At 39.7% G+C, this 21,901-nt stretch overlaps 3 protein-coding genes across 8 annotated transcripts in view; 1 reads left to right on the forward strand and 2 right to left on the reverse strand.

Annotated features, from left to right (window-relative positions):
- Nucleotides 1–610: 610 nt before the first annotated feature.
- Nucleotides 611–5,096, reverse strand: psmd7 (proteasome 26S subunit, non-ATPase 7). The gene is given in 10 exon segments (XM_032577886.1): nucleotides 611–1,064; nucleotides 1,066–1,269; nucleotides 2,113–2,181; nucleotides 2,183–2,312; nucleotides 2,479–2,570; nucleotides 2,659–2,739; nucleotides 2,824–2,921; nucleotides 3,013–3,105; nucleotides 3,523–3,614; nucleotides 4,934–5,096. Coding segments are annotated over 10 exon segments (993 nt in total). The 5' UTR covers nucleotides 5,008–5,096; the 3' UTR covers nucleotides 611–1,004.
- Nucleotides 5,043–6,009, forward strand: LOC116729459 (dynein light chain roadblock-type 2). Its single transcript, XM_032578035.1, has 4 exons — nucleotides 5,043–5,144; nucleotides 5,344–5,419; nucleotides 5,511–5,678; nucleotides 5,771–6,009. Exons 1-4 carry the CDS (start codon nucleotides 5,142–5,144, stop codon nucleotides 5,812–5,814), a joined length of 291 nt encoding a protein of 96 aa, XP_032433926.1. The 5' UTR covers nucleotides 5,043–5,141; the 3' UTR covers nucleotides 5,815–6,009.
- Nucleotides 6,010–7,218: 1,209 nt separating this feature from the next.
- The window catches only part of LOC116729203 (genetic suppressor element 1-like), a 45,079-nt gene continuing 30,396 nt past the window's right edge, over nucleotides 7,219–21,901 (reverse strand). For 5 of the 6 annotated variants that reach the window (XM_032577583.1, XM_032577618.1, XM_032577601.1 and 2 more), the window contains exons 4-16: nucleotides 20,317–20,483; nucleotides 20,034–20,237; nucleotides 18,741–18,899; nucleotides 17,681–17,949; nucleotides 15,814–16,126; nucleotides 14,534–15,105; nucleotides 14,329–14,441; nucleotides 13,310–13,589; nucleotides 12,215–12,328; nucleotides 11,769–12,125; nucleotides 10,141–10,425; nucleotides 8,761–8,864; nucleotides 7,219–8,637 (exon numbers count right to left, since the gene is read on the reverse strand). In XM_032577583.1, the coding sequence (XP_032433474.1) occupies nucleotides 8,500–8,637; nucleotides 8,761–8,864; nucleotides 10,141–10,425; nucleotides 11,769–12,125; nucleotides 12,215–12,328; nucleotides 13,310–13,589; nucleotides 14,329–14,441; nucleotides 14,534–15,105; nucleotides 15,814–16,126; nucleotides 17,681–17,949; nucleotides 18,741–18,899; nucleotides 20,034–20,237; nucleotides 20,317–20,483 (3,075 nt within the window). In that variant the 3' untranslated portion in view covers nucleotides 7,219–8,499. The remainder of the gene's footprint in view (nucleotides 8,638–8,760; nucleotides 8,865–10,140; nucleotides 10,426–11,768; nucleotides 12,126–12,214; nucleotides 12,329–13,309; nucleotides 13,590–14,328; nucleotides 14,442–14,533; nucleotides 15,106–15,813; nucleotides 16,127–17,680; nucleotides 17,950–18,740; nucleotides 18,900–20,033; nucleotides 20,238–20,316; nucleotides 20,484–21,901) is intronic. The other variant, XM_032577592.1, reaches the window with a different exon arrangement.

A 21,901-nucleotide genomic window follows, 5' to 3' on the forward strand; every position in this document is an offset into this window, starting at 1 on the left:
TCCTATATTATCACACAAATTACATAATAATTAGGTTGTTTTCCATCCTGTGCTGCAAATTTTAAAAAATCTGAAAATCTTAAGCCTTTAAAATAGCTTAAGTTTTCCCTCTTTCCCTGCAGTAGTTATATAAGTAATGTCAGCATTTCTGCTGTTGATTAGGTAAAAAAGTGTGACTAATAAACATTTGCCATCAATCACATTACATAAAATCAACTGATATATGAATCTAACCTGTAAAATAAACATAATCTTATTGCTTATTGTGGTTTGTGATCCAGATTGTAAACAATTTACCTCAGAATCTGGACAGATTATAGGATCTATTATAATACTGATAATGGACATTTTAAAAAAGTTATTTAAAGTGTACTCTTGTAGAATCAGAGCCAGTTATCAATGCAGCTTCTAGGCAATCTTAATCTACAAACAAACCACATATTGGTTTATTTAATCACGTGTAACGCTAAATACAAATAAATAAGACAACATGCATCATTGACCTTTTCCTTTTCACTTCAGTCCAACTGGCCATCTAAACATAATGCAATTAAACAACTCCTTTGCAAAAATTTACATAGTTTGAAAGTTCTATCTGTCAACAAATATATCCAAAAAAAACAAGCAAGTTTTTATTGACTTTTTTTATGACAAAAGGCGAACAAATCTACAAAAACAAACTTTTACTTTGCTCCGAATTTAATGAGTGATACAGAAACAATATCCTTTTTACTCCATTTTACAAAACACCAAGAGGATGGCAACTATGAAAACACATAAACATGTTCTCACAGCTCAGAACACTGGAGAGCAAATGTCATCATCTCGTTACGATAATAGCAGTCTTTGAGTGGCAAGTTGTTACCAGGAGGCCAAATCTCAAATGACACAATTCCCCATTTAGAGTCCTACTTTTAGTCTCAGACCCACATACAGAGGGGCAGAAAGTAGAACGCCATCCTGCTGAAGATGGTGTGATTTGAGAGACCACAGAGGAAGAGCACTCATTTCTTCTTCTTCTCATCTTTTTTGGCACTATCAGCCTTTTCTTTCTCCTTGTCTTTGTCTTTTTCAGTCTTTTTTCTCTTTGTCATCCTTCTTCTCTTTCTTCCCTTCCTCCTTTTCCTGCCCTTCCTTCTTTTCCGCATCTCTGTTGGAAATCTTGTTGTTGATCAGGTTGTGCAGGGCCACCACAGAGCGAATGAGCGAGGCCAGGTAGACCACCAGCATCTGGTCGTTGGTCTTCAGGTAAAAGGCTTTAGTGAACTCCTGCAGCAAAATGCATTCAATAACAAAAACATTTTTTTAAAAATCAGCTCATCAATACCAATATATCCTGAATTTCAAAAATATTTATTTCACATAACGCATACATTTTAAATAGATTTTTTTCCCTAGTTGGGTCTTATTATCTGTATGGACAATAAATTATACAAAACCACAATGCAGACGTTGACTTTGAGCCAGCAGAGTAAAAAAAACGCTACTTTATTGGATTTTTTTGATCCAGTTATAACAGGTCAAATAAGAAAAAAACAAAGACTTTGTTTGGTTTTGTGTCAAAACCAAACAAAGTCTTAGTCATTTTTTACTTTTTTATATGAATATTCTGAGTTCTCTCACTCAATAGCTGAAAACTGTGGCCACAGAAAACACATTTGTTTACATTCTGTATTTTTCTTTAACATAAATCATTTCTTTTCCAGTTTTAATGAATTTAAATGACTTTGGTTGGACTCTAAGGCCTAGAATTAAAGAATTAAATAATTAAAAACACAAAATATAGGGGAAATGGTTTTTAACTGAAACCTAGAGTGCTTGTAAGGTTTTGAAAATTCAGATTCTATCTTTTAACTAGCAGTGGGTATTTTTGCAATATTGCAAGACATAAGTATTAACAATCTCAACCAAATTGAAAGTATGTTGAAGCCACTATCGAGAACCTGTGAAAGCCAATCTTAAACTCCACATAGAGGAGCAAAATGCTTTCTAAAACAGGGTTTCATGTTGAGTTGAGACCAACAACGAGCTGTTTAGCCACATGTTCAAGGAGCGGACACAACGTACAATACAGTTACAGTAAGTAATTGTCAGTCAGCTGCAACATCTTACCAGTAGGTTTACATCTGGCAGCAGGTTGAAGACATCCTGCAGCTGGTAGATGATCTGATGGTTAATAGGGAAGTTTTCCTGCAGCCACTCTCTCTAGGTAGGAGCGGATGTCCAACAGCTTTGAGTTGAGTCCCTTCAGGCCGTGAACTTGGTTTGTGATGCGCTGTGACAGAGTTCCCACTGTGGTGTCCTTGATGTCTCTGGAGTCAGGGTACGGCAGAGGAGAAATCAGGAAGGAGATGAGTATTTTGTCTTAATCAAGCGGACTCAAACATGTCTCAAGGGTTTGTCCTAAAGCAGCACAAGCATTAACTATGAAGAGTAATCACTCAGGGTGATGAGGCAGGTGGTGAGTTTGTGTTGTACCTCAGCAGATGCTCCACTCCCACTTCTTCTGCTTCTTCAGCTCCAATTTCACTGGTGACGTGTTCAAATGTCTTAGACGTTGGAGTGCCATCCTAGAAAAAAAATACACGGTCAATAATTTTTTTTATATGCAAACTAAACAAAAATATATGTTTAAACTAGTCTTAACGCACTACTTACATCATGTATTTCCTCCACTGAGATGTATGCTTCTGTGGGAAGTCCAAGATCTTTGGGCTTCACATCGATGATGACTAAAACCTGGTGGAAAAGTAGGGGATATGAAAGGCGTTCATCACCAGAATGAACAAAGACATGTCCAGATGAGGTGACAGCGATGCTTACCGAGTTGGTACAATACCGCTTGATGAGCTCATTGATGGCAATGTCATTTTTATGGAGCTTGGGTCCTGTGTGGTACCACCCAACTATCCTTTCTCGGGCTAAAAAAGCAAAACACGGTTAAAAACAGGTGAACACAAAGTAAAAAATGGCCCAAAATGATCCAACACCAACGCATGTTCACTCTCTTACCATTAACTTTCTTAAACATGCCATACATGTTCTCAAGGTAGTCATGATCCAGGAACCATACAGAGTCGTCTTTATCGTCTTCATCAAATGGCACTAAAAAGACACAACACAATGTTTTGTCACACAAGCATGTTTAAATTTAAGCAATGAATTATGTTGCTTTCTGGCATCTTAAGACTTTTTTAAAAATTCATGACAAAACTTGCATGACATTTAGAACCATTTTCTTTTGAAATATTACAAAAAGGATTTTTGGTTTGTTTTACTTTGGCCCACCTCCTAATGTTTAGGGTTATCGCTTGTCATTTTTACAGATAACCAAAGTACAAATGAGTTACGTTCACTAATTGGCAACAATTTTATGCATGCAGTAATCAGGAGAAAGACTTGGAAGCCCAAAATTGTTCCGTGATAAGGATCAAGTAAGGGAGCTGTGAGATATTTTTTCTTTATCGAGCGGTCCAACAAGATCCAAACAATAGAAATTACTTATTTCATGCTGATACTTACCTGCAAAACTATTGGAGACATCAAGAACCTTTTTGTGCCATGATCCCAGGAGAACACCCACAACTCGCTTCTGATTTCCAATTTTTCCTATCCTGCAGTTAAAATAAACCAAAGAGTTAAGTGTGGGTAAATTAAACTTGATTAACTTTTGTAATATACCAACATGCTACTTTAGATGTCATCTGATCCAATACAAAGCTGCACAAATAGTTTGCAAATCCAGACAACATGCTGCCCCTAAACATGTAAAATTTATTCTTGGACAGAAAAGGTGAATAAAGGAGAATTACGTTTTTCAAATCTTCAGCGCGAGGACAAAATAAAAAAAATAAAAATAAATAAAAATTCCAAAAGAATATTAAAAAATGGTATTATTTCATAGACAAAATTTACCAGTAGCTAAAATAAGCTAGCTCAAACAGAGTGTAGTTTGCATGTAGAAAAGTTTTCTTCTATGTATTGGTATGAATGTAAGTCTGCATACAGACCCATTCAATAGTTTTGTTTACTGAAAATTTATTTCAGTAACTCAACTTACAAAGTAAAACACAGATTAACTACACAGATCGATGATTGCAAGCTTTTATTTCTGTTCATTGTGATGCTGCTCCATCTGCAGCAAATGAAAATGCAATATCTAAGGTTACAATATTACATAATAAAAAACATTGACATTCACAAAAGAAGGCTTGTTTAATACCCACTTAAATGTTATTTTTAAAAGATTTAATCTTTAATCTGACAAACACCATCCAAACAATTTATTGAATATCACAGACGTGACCATGGGTATGCGTCTGTATGGATATGTACTCTTTACATGTGTTGTAGGATGCATGGACAATTATAGCATGTATAATTAAATATGTAGAGTGTGCGCTTATGTTTATAAAGACAGAATTTAGCTTATAGGATAGGACATGCGAAGTATTTTGCTTCCTACTTCATTTCAAAGATAGAAAATAACTAGCATCTTGGAATATGGGCATGTGAATATAACAGTAAAGTGCAAAATCTGGTGCATTCTGCATTAGATTACGTATGTGTACATACAGTATGTACGAAGTCAAAATGTAACCAAATGTATATAAACGCGGCCGTGAGCTAAACTAAGTTTTCACTTTGAGAGGCTTTAACAATACATGAATTATCACTACTGTATCAATAATTGAAATCATGAATCATAACTAAAAAGAGTTAAGTTGTTGACCAATTTAATGTGTATATATATCAAACACTTCCAACTAGCTAACTAAGCTATTTAGCCTTGTCATTTCTCTCCATTCATTTTCAATGGGGCTCTGACTCAGCAAGGCTAACCTTAGCTTAGCTATGCTACAGTGAGCGGTTAATGGACAATTTCGCAACAAATATTAGTGTTAAGACGAACATAAATACAAATCTCACTCACCTGTTAAAGTGATCGACCACGCTGAGCAACACAAGCGGATGAACCACCACATTTTCTACCGCTAATTCTGGCATTTTTGCGACGAAGCCGAACCACACACCAGCTAAACAGAATGCCCACTACACTTCACTTCCGACTGCGTGTGACGTTTCTTCCGTTTCCCTAGGCAACAGAGAAACTCAAGCCGTTGGTACAGCTCTCAGAGAAAATGGTAAGAAAGAAACACGGTAAACTGTATTAATGTCGTTACTTTCTGATAAAAAATAATGTGTCTTCTATTTTGAAATAGCAGAAAGGTCTCAATATGTTGTAAAAAAATATCTCCTTTGTATTTAGCTGATATAAATGTTTAAATTCAAGTGATTAAACGTTATTTCTCTGTTTTTGACGTTTCTTTGTTTTTTTCACAGGCTGATGTTGAAGAGACTCTGAAGAGGATTGAAGGGCATAAAGGTGTAATTGGAACAATTATTGTAAACTCAGAAGGTAGATAAAGTCAAGAATGAAATGATCAAATAAGTCTTACTCTCTTACAATCTGAACGGATCTGAATGTTACTCTGTCATCTTTTTTGAAGGTCTTCCCATCAGAACAACTTTGGATAACTCCACAACGTCTCTTTATGCAAGACTTCTTCGCAGCTTCACTACGTTGGCGAGGAGCGCAGTCAGAGATGTTGACCCTCAAAATGACCTCACCTTTGTGCGCATTCGCTCCAAGAAACAAGAGATCTTGGTTGCTCCTGGTGAGATCAGCGTTCATTTTATTGCTCACAAGCTCTTCATAGCTAAATTAATAGTCCTACTGTTCTTACCACAGTTCTTTCTGTCTTTACAGAGAACAACTATCTATTGGTTGTTATCCAAAACCCATCTGAATAGCTGCCAGATATCGAGCCTTCGTCACATGATGGGTTATTTTCAGGAAAATGTTTTGCGTCACATAATCCCTCTTTTTTGTTCAGCGTGTGTTGCTTTTTAAACATGGCATGTCATGTGTTTTGCCTCCTGTAATTATTCTCTTTCATTTTATTCTTGACAGAAAATGCTATGTGGAATAAAAGTAATTTCCTCTAAGACTGTGGTTTTCTTAAAGTTGTGTTTTAGAGCAAACTGCAAAATTTTTTACACATCTTCAACTTTTTTGTATTTTATAAGTTCCAAATAGAAATCGCTGTATTTTACTGAGACTAAATGTGATAAATCAGCATGTAATTATGAGGTGGAAGGAAAATTACATGGCTTTTAAATTTTGGTACAAATAAAAGAAGATTATAATTTTGCACAGCTGTTTTCAAGTACCACAACAGACAAGTCTGCAATAAAGTTGTGAAGAAATTTAAAGTAGATTCGGGTTATTGAGAAAAGCCCTGAATGTCTCACAGATCACCATTTAATCTGTCATTCAAAATTAAAAAGGGTAATGCACAAATGCAAGTATTGTTCACAGAATAGGTCAATGGTATCTCTGGAGGAGCTGCAGAGTCTCAGATTTTAGTTTGAAAAATCTGAACCTTTATGGAAGAGTGGCAGGAAGACAGCTTTCTAAAAGAAAGTCAAAATAAGTCCTGTTTCAAGTTTCCCATCCAAAACTGTGTTTTATCTTATATAATGATTTTATATACGCAGCTGCCCACACACGCTGCCCAATTTATTGTTTTCCTTCCACTCAACTTTCTATGACTTGGATACAGGAGTCCATGAGCAACCGGCATCTTCAGCAATTGCTTTTTGTGGCTTATCCTAATTTTTGAGGGGATTTGGAGCATCAATGGCTGTCTTCTGCACATCTGTCAAGTCAGCAGTCTTCTCCATGATTGTGTCGCTACCGACTCAGACTGGGAGACCTTTGAGAAGCTCAGGAAATCTTTGTAGTAATAGTTTTGAGCTAACTATCACTGTAGCGTGTAACACCATGAGTCTTTAATATGCTTTTTTTTCTTTTTTCAAATCAAATTTTCTGAGACACTGAATTTTGTGTTTTTATTATCTACAAGCCATAATCATAATAATCAAGAAAAAAGCTTGGAGCAGTTCACTCATGTATAATGAATCCATATAAGAGTTTCATTTTTTAAATGAGTGACAAAAAACAGTAAAGTTTTTCACAATACAGGTACTATGGAAATATGTTTTCTACATTTGTATGTATCTATTCTAACTTAGCTTGAATTTGTGTTATTTCTCTGACTCTCCAAACTGGCCCTGCTGCTGTCTACTGCAGGAACAACAATAAGCAATAATAGGAACTGAAACCTCACAGAGAAACACAATAATCAGTCAAAACATTCTTCAAATATTTTAATGTAAATTTCCATCGGAATGTACACCAATATGTGGTAATAAATAGTTCATTGCAATTATACAGCCCAAATAATACATCACATAAAAACTGATTGAAGCAACTATTCAAGATTTCTCAGCAGGTTTGAAGAGGTGACTGAGCCAAGCTGTCAGGTGAACTGGGAGGAAATGCTACTGTGGCTTGTGCTCAAAGAGATTCTAGTACATGAAAAAAAATAATAATTTCTCTTTGTGACGTTAATTTATGTGGCTTGAGCAAAAATAAATCTTATAAAAAGAGAACAGAGGCATTACTTTGTCATAAAAAAAAAAGGATGACTTTGATGTTCATGTCACACATAGGCCATCAAGTCTCAAGAGACATTGTGTTGAAAATACTCTCTCAACGTAAGTAAACCGGGATCTGTCCAAAAGAACTTCAATGCCACATAAAAACTCAAAAGGCCCATCAGAAAACTACTTTTATGGACATGCGATAGTTACTGTGGACATTGATCCTCAGATAAAATCCCAAGGACAATATCAGAGACCAACATTTATCACGTTCTGACAGCAGTGCTTCTCTTGAATCCCAAACGTTTTGACATCACATAGCATTTCTTTTCGTCAAAACACAACTGTTCTACTGTCCATAATTTACTAAACACTTTTATTCTGACCAGCAGCAGTTGCCCCAAAGCATATGGCTTTCTCACAAGTTAAAGCAGTAAAACTTACAAAACTCTTTGTCTATCACAAGAACCATTACAAATAAAAAATAAAAAAAACACCCTCAACTGAAACCCTTTTGCTATTAAATATACTTTAGAAGCTTCATTTGTCCTGTAGGTCATTTTGTGAGCATGCAAACTGCTCTGAATTCAGAATACATTACATTTAACAACACAGAAGACTGTCAAGTATTTACTCTAATTCCATTTCAAGTGCATCCTGTCAATTTTAAGGCCTGAGGTGAGCTTTGAGTCCTTGACCTAAACCTCACTGAAGAACTCGACTCTTCTTGATGCTACCCAGAGAGACTCCTAGTGTGTGTTAACCAATATAATGAAGATACGAGCTCAATTATGGGTGGCACTGTGGGCCAAGAGTTTTCACTATCCATGATCAGACTCTCTGGGTTCCACTGGCTTTGCAACATGGCAAAAAAAAGGAAACCCAGGGAGGGGTCAGGTAACAACTGACAGGTCAGAGAGGAAACAAGAAGATGTCTAGTGAGGCAAGCAGCCTGGCAGTCCTTCAGTGTGATGCGGCCTCTTTCGAAGGTCACCTCTGTGCTTGCCCGTTGCTTTGGCTCCTGCCCCAGTGGACATTCGGCAGTGTCAAACATCTCCTGAAGTGCTCGAGCTGCGCCTGTAGCCTGTCCCGCTCCTCCCTCACTTTCTGCCTCTGACTCACCAGCTCCTAGTAAACGAAGGACAAACACGAATATCATTACAGAGAAGCAACTCTCTGAACAGACTCATGATACCTTACACTCATAACACACAAATGTGCATGAATGCATGGTGAGCTGCACGTTCTTACCCCCATAGTGAGAGAAAGCTGCTCAGCAGTTCTGGTCAGATTGTAATTCTGGGCTTCAAGTCTTTTACACTGACTGTGGAGAACCTGCCGCTCTATGCTCCACTCTGCACAGAGAAAAAAAAAGCGTTGGCTGTAGAACCTCTGTTTTAAAGGCTCTATTTTTTGTGAAGTAGTGTTAGAAGGCGATCAGCAGTAACATTTTAATCGGTGGCAGATAACTCTCTTAGAATCTTCATTTAGCATGAATCCAGATTAGTTGAAGCGAACAGATACTTTGGCCTTTTTTTGGCCAAAAGGCCAAACAGACTTATACCGTATCAGAGATGCTTTAGCGATTTATCAGCACTATTTTATTAACCATTTGCTTGTCGTCACATTTGAAATGAGTAGGTATTTTATAGAAAAAATAATTATCATTTACACAGGAAATGGATGTAGGAGGAGGTGCACCAACGTCATCCTCCTGTGTGAAACGTGTGGAGAAGTAAATCTTGCTTATGTCTTCCTCCATTACCTCCATTCCCTTAATGTATTTGCCGTATTTGCTAAAGGATATTGTTTGCTAAATACATTAAGGGAAGAGGTGACATGATGCAGAATGTGAGGTGAGAGCAGTCGCTGTAAATACAGAAATTCACTATTTCGTAGTCAAACTGATTTCTGAGTTCTCTCTGTTCTTTTATGACAGGAAAAGTCCAGTCTAGTTTTTGCTCTTCTTATACTAGCCAGTAACCAAAGCCACTGAGAATCAGCAAATCTGGAGTTATCCAAAAGTAATACATCCATGGAGTTGTCTGCTGAAATTAAGATATTAACAGCTCACAATCTTCTTACATAACTTCAAAAGTCCTGAAGAGCCATGGAATGAAACAACAAAGAAATATCAAACATTTTTGACAATAGAGAGGACGCTGGGCACCATTTTCTACCTGTGCAGTTTTGCTGACTATTTAGGACACCAAATGGTTTAAAATTTGATGTAATTTTTCTATAATCAAAAGACAATTTGGTGAAGTTACTCAAATATTTTGTTGTGATAAAGGATATAGTTTGTTATATTTCATAAGAGGCAAGCTGGACCTAGTTGGGATCAGAACATAATGAAAAGCTAATTTTACTTTGCAAACATCTTAATAAGACAATAATTGTAAATTTGATTTTACAATATCCATCTGGTGATCAGAGTTAAAAGTACCCAAATGTAAAAATAAACAATAATTTGGTACTTAATAGTTTTTCCCTTAAGAGCTTTCTTTTAAAATATTACTTTTAAACGTGTTCTTGTATAATCTCAAAAAATATTCCTTCAAATCTAAAACACATCCATATGATGAAAACAGTTTATGGCTAGACTAATAACTACATATTATTTGTACCCACCGTCCACATACTCCTGGTAGGCCTCAAAAACAGCTTCAATGCCCTGCCACTTCCTTGGCGCTTCCTCCTCCTCCTCCTCATCATCTGACTCTTCCTCTTCCTCATTGGACAGGTGCTCCCGCAGAGTCGGAGCATCTTGGCTTGCTGCTGGCAAGTGGAAATGGTGGCCGTTGACGTGTGCATGCTGAGCGCTGTGGTTGATGTGTAACGTTTTCAGATGAGGGTTATTTGGAGGCAGCGAGCGTTCGGGTTTTCCACCGACTTCTGCGGCACAGCTTGAGACGCCTGAGGAGTGAACAGCGAGCGTCAATCATCGGCTTCAGAATGACTTTATTTATTTATTTGAAACGTTTCATTGCAGACCGTCTGAAATATTAACTGCACACATCTCAGGCACGATAACATACATTTTCCAGACCAAAATCATAAAAACACATTAGGGAGGAGATAGACTGGGTAAAGATTATAGTGTGAAAGTGGCCGAACGTGGAAGTCGTTTTTAAGAATTATTGAAGAAAACCATAATTTTACATTTGACCATTAATAAACAACTACAAAAATCGGCAGTTTGTCTCAATGATCTAAAAATTTCAAAATAATGTGATATTTTAACTCTTGCTCTCTTTCGGAGTCCTTCACTACATATTTTTAGAAGTCCATAATTTTTGAAAGCACTAGAATCTATGAATCTCTTTTGATCACTATTTTTCAGACTTCTTAGACACACCTTCATTCAAACTGGTGCTGGTACTGTATTACTATTGATCCTGGTCATCAGTCAATGTCAAGTTTATTTATAAGGCACTTTTGAAAACAGGTTAGAACTCCACCAAAGTGCTGTTCAAGAACATATGAAAAATGTAAAATCAGAATAGAATAAAATGACGAAAAGAACCATCACAAGATGCTACAATGTCAGGACTCAATTAAATTCCAAAGAACATAAATAAGTTTTAAGAAGCAAATTCAAATGATACAGATTGTGTGCAGATTCAATCTGGAAGGTTAATTAGTGCTGAGTCCTGATTTTTATTTTCCAAAATATCTTTTATGAAAGGAAATGAAATAAACTAAGTTTGTACGCACACACAAATAATTATACCAGTGTTAAATTGTCAAAGTCCCAGTGGAAACATGGAAAAAGCTGAATAGCACAATGTTTACAAGGTTTTATCTTCTTTTGAGTTGATAGCAGAGTTGCTTAAACACCTGGGGGCGCTAACTTAAAGTCAATGGCCAACGTAAATTAAGAGCCATTGACAACTCTGAGTTTATGAGAGCCTTGAAATTGGTGTTTCAAAGCAACACAAATTTTCTAAGTAAGAAAAAAATACTTTCAGAAATACTTTCTTTTTCTTTTTTTTCTCTACTTTTCTTGATATTGAGGTGTGGTGAGTCTAAAAACGTTACAGTGCAATTCTGTTGACGTGTGTTTTCAGCAGCTGGTGAGCCTGCTTGTCTGTTGGCTTGGGGGGAGAAATATCTGGGCAGACATCAAGGGCTTGAATCATGTTTACAACAGATGAGCCACAATTTAATTTTGAATATTAGGTTATTCACATAGCAACCAGTAGATGGCAGAACACTGCAAGTTTAAAATTAAGCATGAATGAGAGCATAAGGCTCACCTTTGCCCTGCAGTGTGCTGTGTGTGGACTGCAGCACCGCCTGGTGGAAGCGCTGAGCGAAAGCCTCAGGTGTGAACCTCTCCCAGGGCCGGCTCCGGCCGTTCGCTAGAGGACCGGACTCCTTTCTCTGAAGGGCGGCGCCGTTCTGAAGGACCTGGAGCTTCCTGTTTGACTGAGCCTCTGCTGTTTCAGATTTATCATGATGGGGGGCTAATGGTGGAGGGATGCGGGGAACCTGGGAGTCCATGGAGGCTTTGGGCGTGTCATTCTGCCTGTGTTTGTGTGAGTAGGGAGGAGAGGGACTGGGAGACTCTGGGTACTGGTGTCCATTTGACTGAGGAGCTGCGGAGGAGTCCCCTAGAAACAACAAGAAGGGTTTGTTGAATGTTTTCCAAGCTTAAAATTCTGTTTCGACCAGACTTTTGGTGTGTCTGTCTGTGACTCACCAGTGAAAAGAGAAGCAGGACTTCTACACAGCAGCACAGGATTATATCTGAGTGTGTCTAATGTCACAGTCTTCCTCTGAATAGCCCTCAGCAGCTCCTCTGTCTTCTCCTTATCTACAGAGAAAAAGACAGAATGAGAACACCCATCATTCATTCGTTCAAAAAATACGAGGGACTTAAAGGACAGACTGGCCCAAAGTGATGGAAAAATGTCACTGAATGGATTATCTGAGTCAGTGCAGCAGAGAGCCCATTAAAAGTTCAATTTAACTCAGGCTTATCATTTAAAAAAAAAAGTTGCCAGCTGTGACCAAATTATAGTTTCCAGGATAACTGTTCAGTTTATATATGTTTCCACTATCAAAACATCTTTTAAATGCAATTACCTTATCATCTTTGAGCTATGCTTTGATATTCAGAATTTGATTGGCTAAATAAGCCACCTACATCTGGCTCTGTGACTGTCTGCTTTTATGTTTCTCTACATAAGATTCCTACATGGGCTTACAGCTAACATTTCATGTAAAGCAGCTGTATTCCTCGGTAAGCTGATTTAAAATCAAAACAGGCAGTAAATAAAGTAGCTTTAAGGACAGTTATCTTTAAATAGGAAAGTCAAACCATCAGCATCAATCACCACACTCCCAGAGAAAAATCAATAAACACAACGTCTTGTTATTCTTGATACAAGCTAGTAGTAAATATAGGAAAGGTTCCTTTGTATATCATTTTGCAGAACAATTTGTTTCAAGTAGGTCTTACTCAAGTAAGAAAAATAATGACAAAGGGAGAGAAGTGGAGGGCATCGTGCTCATGTTTTTCCCCAGGCCCCAGTATGACCTGTTTATTGGACACCATATGTTATCAAGATGTGGATTAAAGCTGACTTTTGTTGGCAGAAGTGGAAAATCTCGCTACAAGCTCATGTTCTGATTCCTCCCAACTTTATTTTCTTCTCACCCCGCCTACATCTTGAGAGCAAACACAAAAACCGAGAAAAAGTAAATGTGTCTTCTTTTGTTTTTCAGAGAGGACTCATCAGAACAACGGCAGAGTATCACGTAGGACGTGTGCAGCTACTAAACAGGTTATTACCTCTCCTCTGCTGAGGGCTGACATGGCTGAGGTTGAACATAAGGAGGAAGTCTTTTTTCTCCTCCAGCTCAGGAGTGCTGTCCATCTGCTCAGCAGAGTACTGGGTGGTTAGGGAAGCTGTGGGAGTTGAAAGTGAACAAATCTTTCTTTTGCTCTGCACTGCTGGTGGGGAGAGACTACGCTCTCTCATCCTCCTCCTCCTCTTCCTCCTCTTCTCAGACAGCAGTTCATCCCGATGGGTCAGCGTGGTGAGGCCGCACAAACGCAAAAAGTCCACTTTCTTTGAAGAGAGAAATATGAACAGGTGAATATTTGCGCTGCTCCTTAGAAAAGCATTCGCATGTCTTGAACTGTTTCCCATTTTGTGACATAACAACCTCTAAGCTTAGTGTACAACATGGATTTAAGACCATCACAAGCTACATCATTTCAAAGTAGCTAACAAATAAAAATCAGAAACATAGGGTTTAAAAAAATGTATAAATTCTGCGTGACAAATTGAATAGTAAATGAAATCCGTCTGTAATTTAATCTGAAGGCCACAGAGGTTTATAAGAAAACATTAGATAACAAACAGCATTAAGTTGTACAGGACCTTTTCTGAGATAAGACCAAGATTTTACTTCTTGACCTACATGCAGAATGCTGTGTGTGGAGAAAAAAAAAATTGCACATCTTCATAAAAAGATCATAAATCATGGTGGTGGAAGCATCATGCTGTGGGCTGCTTTTCTTCAGCAGGGATACAGAAGATGAACAGAGTTGATGGAAAGATAAATGTGGCTAAAACTCCAAGTCCCACTTTTATATGTTTATTTGTGAAATGGTATGAATTATCCAATCATTGTTTTTGCACTTATGTTGTATTCCATCACATCATTTATTGTAAAAGAATAAAAGTAAAATACACTAAAGCTTGTTGTTGTGACGTGACAAATGTGAAAAAGATGAAGGGTTGTAGATTTTAAAAGAACTGTAAAAATGGGAACATAAAATCTAGATGTACAATGTTTACGCACTTCGGAGGATGTGTCCAGTTTGAGAGGCGGCTGTTCTGTCACCCTCCTCAGATGAGCCTTTACCTCCTCTTCATCACTCTCATCATATGACTCATCCAGGTCATAGTAATAACCTGGTGAAAGCAGAACAGGGAAGAAGTTGTTATTCATTAGCAGGCATAAGAGCCATTGTATAGACACAACCCAGAGTCCCTGCCTCTCTCACCTCCTTCTCTGGCCTCCTTCCTCCTCTTCTCCTCCAGGTCCAGCTTACTGAGCAGCCGCCGGTGCTGCTGCAGAACCTCGTCGTAAATCAGCATGCTGTCCACCGCTTGCGTCTGCCGCTCCCGGATCAGGGACGGAGGGCCTGCCTGGTACTGAAGCCCCTGTTCGGTCGGGGCAGACGGAGGTGCGGTCGGTCTGTGGTGGTTGTTGATGTGATGCCGCGGGTACGAGCTATGCAGGGCTCGGTCCGGCTCAGTCCTGCTCCATGACTCTTGTAAACCCACTCCCCTCAGAGGGGGACACCTCTCTGGGCTTTTAGAAGTCCTCTTGCTTGCATCTTCTCCCCAGCTCATTGGAGGCCTGTCGGTCCGGGTCAGACCCGGCGGTGGTCGGGTTGGTGGTGTAGGGGGGTTGAATTTTCTGCGGGAGTCTGCGGGCGTGTCGACGAGGGAGGCTGGGTTCCACAGGTTTGTTGGAGGAGCAGTGGGATGGTGGGGACCTTTAGGGGAGATGAGTGGCGGTGGAGCGCCAAGGGGTATGTCTTTGCTTTGGTTGTGATAGACTGAACTGGTTCTGTTTGTTATCAAGAAGAAAAAAGATATGTAGTGTCATCCCATTTGGTCAAATACTGCAAATTAGCTTATAGTGGAAATAAGTTACATCAGTAGTCGAGTTCCTAGTTAGCAAATTGTGTGACTAAATTGAATCATGGTTAATGAGTAAATGGGTTTGAAGTATGACATCTGTGTTACAAACAATCTTTGTCATATTGTGTTTGCAGAAAGATGACCGAGTGAGTGCTCTTAGCAGCGAATTATCTTTGACGTATTTTTCTCTGGTAACCTTGTCAACAAGAATTTAGACAGGAGAAAGTAAACGGCTCACGAACACTGAATGTACTTCATACGCTTTATGCCTTGGAAAACTTTTGTCTTTGTAAGTATTCATGAGTAGAGCAGTGTACATAATATTTTAGTGTAGCATTAAGATATGTGTATTCGCTAGTAATGTATTTTTCTTTCTGTTGTACTCCAGTTACAAAGACGTTTTGAGTGTATGATTAAAATGAATGTATTAGCTAGTAATGTATTTTTCCCTTCTGCTGTATTTTGGTTACAAAACTCCATTAATAAAAGATCTTCAGTTAAGAGAAGCAAGCTTTGTATGGAGACCTTTTTATTAGTCGTTCGCCGACTGTCTGTCTACACTCAGTGTTGTGACAACAGCACATTCAGAGTGCTGCAAAAATCCATTTTCTGCCAATTCCTGTGAGATTTTCACCTGTGGCTGTCTCTTCTCGTCTCCACGCCTTTCCCAGGTGACCTGAGGCCCACCTCCAGTGGGCCCTCCCTCTCCTGTCCCTGTGCTCGTTGCCGTGCCAACCACACTTCTTCACTCGCCCTCTGAGTCATCATGGCGGCTGCCAGAGCTTCATGGATCCCCCCAGAGGCAACAGCACGATGCTTCCCCAGGTGAGCTGGCAGCAGGCTGGGCACCGGGAGTGGGACAGACGCCCTGGAGGACGACAGTCCAGGCTGCAGGGGGACCGCTTTTGTTCCTGGGAAATTCAGCTGGTCTGGGTCTTTGGTTTTATCTGGACAATTAAAGGAGAGATGAATCTTTAGATTGTATGCACCGTTTTACCAAAAGCATTAATTCACTCACCCACATCTCAGAATGTAAGTGTTTTAACTACTTCCCTGCTCTCAGATGTAAATAAATAAATAAATAAATAAATAAATACACAGTAAACACCTTCAGACCTCCAAACATTATGTGGATTTTCTCAAGAACTTCATGGAATAGGTTTGGCTGGATAGATTTATCCAAGCCTCTCTTCAAAGGTTTGGATAAAGACCTTCCTTCCGCAACAAGTGTATCTCGTTGCACTTTCACTGCAACGAGATGCAGTGAAAGTGCAACGCATTGGATATAGTGAAGTAAATCACCCCACTGCTGCGATGAACCACGCCTCTCCAACATGTGAGTTTGGGTTTGGCAGCTTCCAGGAGAAACGGTTAGTCATGGTAAATGGACTGAACTTATATAGCACTTTTCCAGTCAATTTCACTACCCAAAGCGCTTTTTCAATCACACTCTGAAACACACACATTTACTGTATACACTGATATGCAGATTGATGGGTAACTTGGGGTTAAAGACGCTGGAATCGAATTGTCAACCTTCCAATTGTAAGATGACAACTTTACTCACTGAGCCACAGTCACCACAACTGACCCTTATTGGAAGAACAGACCACAACAAAGTCAGTTAAGGGCTTCAGTGCTTTAGATGTTGTTCAGGGTTCTTTTGTGACCTCCTGGATGAGTCGCTGCTGTGGTTATGGAGTAATTTTGGCATGTGGGACACTCCTGAGAAGATTCCCCATTGTTCCATATTTTCACCATCGTGGACAAAGGCTCTTGCTAAAGTTCCCTGGAGTCCCAAAGCCTTAGAAATGGCTCTGCAACCATTTCTAGACAGAGAGGATGACGTTGTTTCTTATCTATTCTTGAATTTCTTTAGATTGGAGGATGATGGATCATTATTGCCAATCTTTTAACCTACTTCCTGTTGTATAATTAGTCCAGTTCAAGCATTTCTTGATTCTCCAGGTTTGTTAGTAAAGTGCGGTCAGTGAAATTGAATAGTCAATATATTATTTAACAACTGTAGCAATTACTTTTTTGCATATGGCCAATTCAGTTTATATATTTTTTCCCGAAAAGATTATTTAATAATTGGAGGTTTTATATTTAGTCAAGGTTTCTATGATACTAAAATTTGTTTCATGATCTGAAACCTGCTTTTCTGGGAGCAACCCCAAATATTTGGCAAGAAAAACCACTAGTACTTAACATCTTTTTGAGTCACTGATTTGTATATTTAAAGAATGAACTGCTTTATTATCAGTTCAGTGACAATTAGCAGTCCAACAAGGGATGTGAACACGCTCAAAAGTTTGTTTTTCTTCTGTATTGGCTTTCATAATCCCCTCTGGTAATGGCTGCACACGTTTTGATTTTCTCTAATGAAGTTTGTTGTTGAAGTGGAGAAAAAAATGAGCAAAATCTTATGCACAACGGACATGTTTGAGCAATTAATCATGTATAGTCACATTACGGGGTGTGTGTTGGTGTGTATGTACCCAGCCTGGTAGGAGTGAGTCTCTCTCCGGGTCGGGCCCTGTCCTCCGGCAGTGCTGCCCTTCGAGCCTGCAGCTCAGCCAGGTACTGACTCTCGGCCGTCCGGACCATCTGGTGCTGTCTGTCCCTCTGTCTCTCCTTCTGTCTGTCCAGCTCTCTCTCCCGCTCCTCTTCCCGCTCCCGCTCCAGTCCGGCCTCGCGCTCCCTCTCTTTCTCTCGTTCTCGCTCCTGCTCTCTTTCACGCTGGCGGAGCTCGTTCTCCATCTGTAGCCTGAGAGGGAGGTTGACAATGACACACAGACAAAACACGCGCACACACGCACGCACGCACACACACACACACGAGTAGAAGGTGAGAGATGCAACACCCAACATGAGGCAGATATTAACCACACCAACATTTGTGACAAAGCATCCACAGAAACCCACACGGATGTGAACACGCGCTTTCCATTTACCACAAGGAAAATAATCCAGGCACAGCATGACTGAGCAGGAGCAGATGAACGCTTAATAGGTATCCACAGGAATATGACAAAAAACACACACAAACACACAAGAGAACGCATTCAGCAACAATCAATAGCAGGCAAAGAAACCTGCGAGAAATGCAGGAGCTATTACACAGCCAGACGATAAATACCATCCATTTCAAACACAAACATCCCCCCGCCCCCATGGATGATGCTGCAGGGAAACAATGTCATCCTGGAAAAGGAGCTCAAAGCTCACAAGTAAAAATGGTACAGAGGGAGTAAAATATACTTCTGCGTGTGTAAGCATGGGATTTTATGCATGCACGCGAGTACATATGCATTTATATAGGAGAACAGAGTGTGTGTTTGAAGGGCAGTGTGTGTGTGATGAGTGTATAGGAGGCACCGTGGGGTGTGTGCTAAAAATATCACACACTCAGCAACCTGTGCTTACCCTGCAGAGAGAGATTACAAAGCCCTGCAGACAGGGAGAGAAGGAGAAGTAGAGAGAAAAAGAGAGAGAGAGAAAGAGAAACAAAGAAGGAGAGAGAGAAAAAAGAAAGAGAAAAAGAAAGAAAGAAGTTACCTCTCAGAGAAAGCTGTGTGGTTAATTTCTCCTGGGTAGCGGCCTCCAGGTAGGTGCAGCTGCAGGGCAGAGGGGTGAAGGGGAGGGAAGGCGCCACCTGCAGGCATAGAGTAGAACTGCGATCGCAGTGCAGAAAGACAAAGGGACTCCTCCATCCTGCTAAGATACACACACACATGCCCACACACAAACATTAATGCTCTGTTTAGCATCTCAGACATTGACTTTCAACATGGCTGACATCCCTCCTTATGCAAAACGCAGATTAACATTTAGATTTTCTTCTGAAGCGTAGAACAGTTATTAAATTAGGATGTGTTCACAATTTCGGCTGATTTTCTGAATGTCTTTTGTTCCATTGCATTGAGAGTTTTAAACATTATGTGCACACTGATAAAACTATGTTTCTAAGCGAATCCTTTTATAAGCATTAGCAAGCTTGTGTGGTTATTTCCACCACAGAACCAGATCTGTGTGTAATGCATCGCTGCAGGAGGCTCTGGAAACCTCTGTGTTTTAATACTGGTTTTCAGCAAGCAGAGATTACCAGTTAAAATCTTATTTTGACCAAACCATCCGAGTTGTAAATGTGAATTGTATTAGTGTTTGTTATTAAGAACAAACCAGTTACTGAGAGCAATAACCCCATCAGCTAGAGTTTGAGTTTTAGGAAAAATCTACAAAATTTAGTCAAACTTAATATTTTTTCATTACAACTTCCTCAAAAAATTAAAACAATAGTCTTAAATCACTGCTTTGTTGCCTGTTTTTCTAATAGATTTTAATAGATTTTTAACCATTCAGGACATCTTGAAAGACTGATTAGAAGGGTACATGGATGTTTGTTTACAGTTTGACTGATTAGACTATATTCATGCCTCGATGATGTAAAAACCTGTATGATAATTAAAGATTTCTTGATTTGGATGTGTGGATCTCACAGACTCACTCGCTATTATTCAATCTATTATTTGTTTCTGACAGCTTCCTTTTCCCTGTTGTAGAAAATAATCTACAAAATGATGCTGCCACCACCATGTGATAGCGGTGTGTTTGGAGTGATGCGTGGCATTAGTTTTATCACCACTCATAGTATTTTGCCAGAAAGTTGCATTTTCTTTCTCCTTTCACCAGAGCACCCTCCTCCACATGTTTGCCGTCTCCCTACATGGCTTGTGCTGAACTGCAAATGTGATGCAAAATGGACAAGCTCTCTTACTGCTGTGATTGCTAACTTTACGCTCCATGTGCCGTCATTGCACGTCTTCCACAAATGTCAAAGTGTATAGTTACCTTTGCAAAGACAGAGGGTGGTGCAGGTAGGCAGGGTGATAGTAGGCAGCTGCTGCCGCTGCGTGGGCCGCTGCAGCAGGGTCAAGACTGAGGGGCAGAGAGGTCAGTCTGAGGTCATCCGAGGTGGCGAAGGGCCGGAGAGCTCGCAGGTATTCCTCTGGAACAGCCCCCGAGGGAACCACGGCGTGCATCTGCCCCGGTAAACTGCAGAATAAGCTTTTAAAGCGTGCTGTAGGAAAATTAACATACCTTCAGTCCACTCGCATGCATGAGCCACGCTTACCTTATGCTCTGCAAGCGGGGGTCTTGCATGATACTGCTGTGTGTGCGGCCAAAGGACTGAGCCAGCGAATGAGGTGGGGGGACGGGCGGCGTCCTCTTGTCCTGCTGCAGCGGGGCGCTCTCGGCTCCCACCCGCTCCCTGCTTAGTCCCTGAACGCTCGACTCAACCTGACAAGGAGACAGAGGAGTGTGCGAGCGGGGATTACTGTGGGTGTCCAAGAGATGAGTGGGGGCGTGTTTGTGTGTGTGTTTGTGTCTAAAGTGAGCAGAAAAGGGGGACAAGAACTGAGTTGGAGATGCTGAGGAAAAACCTCAGAGCTGCAGCCAGAGGGCTCAGCGGAGCCGAGAGCTGGGTCTGATAAGTCAGGATGAATCAAAATCAAAGCAGAAAAATGATCCTAATATTTGCCCATCCGCTTTATCGCTTCTGCCTCACCCTTCATCAGCTGTGTTGGGATTTTGTAATTTATGCTCTTTGTTTGTTAATGATTGATTGAGTTCCTGGACTTAGACTAGGCCATTCCATACTTTAATATAAACTATGCCCTTGTAGTTCTCGCTGTATGTTTAGGCAGGCTGTTCTGCCTAAATGTGACCCTTTGCTCTAGTCTTTGGTTCTCTACAGCCCCAAACATTTTTTTCCGGGTCAGGCCGGCATCATCTCTGACCAACGACCCTGTCTATACTGTAAAGTTTCCCCACAGCATGATTCTGCTTTATTTCCCTCTCAAAGTGGTTTGTCCAGGAAGATTGGCCAAGTGAAGGGAAAATATGTTGTTCTATCACATAAAGAACATTACAGTTTGTGGATGGAATGTGAGAAAATGTGTGAAAAGGCTCAGGGGGTATTAATACTTTTGTTAGATACTATAGTTTGAAAGTAATCAAATAGGTAACTGACAAAACAAAATGACTGTGTGTTCCAGATTTAGGTACTTTCCAGTTTGAAAGTCTCAATTAAGGTTTCATCATCTTAATTTATTTGATCAAAACAACAAAAGTTTTCTCGGACAATTAGGTTTTGGGAGCGTTAAAAAATAAACTAGCCTGGGAACTTTAAGCACGTTAATGAGTGTAAGACAAACACGTCCTCTAACGTGTCATATCTTGTTTCCACGGCAGCACCCTGCCACACAGGTTTGGGGCTGACCATGGCCAAACCACAAGCAAATGACCTCTGTGCACAGCGCCTGGTCTGCTACCTGCGTTTTCTACAACACATGATTTGGAGTGAAATACCTCTGCTTTGAATATTTTTGAATAGTTTTGGATATGTCATTCATGGAAAGCAGATTCAAACTATCTCTTGCAAAACATCTTTCTGAAATCTCCACTGGATCAAGTTAAAGAGGAGGCACTGGAAAAAAATCTAATTATAAAATTATACTATTGTACAATTAAATCAGTCAGGCTCAAATGATAATCAATCAACTGAGTGATATTTTTTTTACATTCCCATTGAATAATTCCTACCACATACTTTATATTTTTATATTTCTTCATGCAACAACTTATTTTCAAATCAGATATAACATGGACATCAGCTAAACATCATAAGAAAATTACCATGAGAGGCTAATAGAATC

Source organism: Xiphophorus hellerii, chromosome 2, assembly GCF_003331165.1.
Source record: "Xiphophorus hellerii strain 12219 chromosome 2, Xiphophorus_hellerii-4.1, whole genome shotgun sequence".
NCBI classification, from domain to species: Eukaryota; Metazoa; Chordata; class Actinopteri; order Cyprinodontiformes; family Poeciliidae; genus Xiphophorus; species Xiphophorus hellerii.

Bases quoted from the DNA above. Each gene is read 5' to 3' on its own strand.
- LOC116729459 (XM_032578035.1), top strand. The intron at 5,420-5,510 runs GTAGATAAAGTC...TCTTTTTTGAAG, and splicing joins AATTATTGTAAACTCAGAAG to GTCTTCCCATCAGAACAACT. The intron at 5,679-5,770 runs GTGAGATCAGCG...CTGTCTTTACAG, and splicing joins AGAGATCTTGGTTGCTCCTG to AGAACAACTATCTATTGGTT.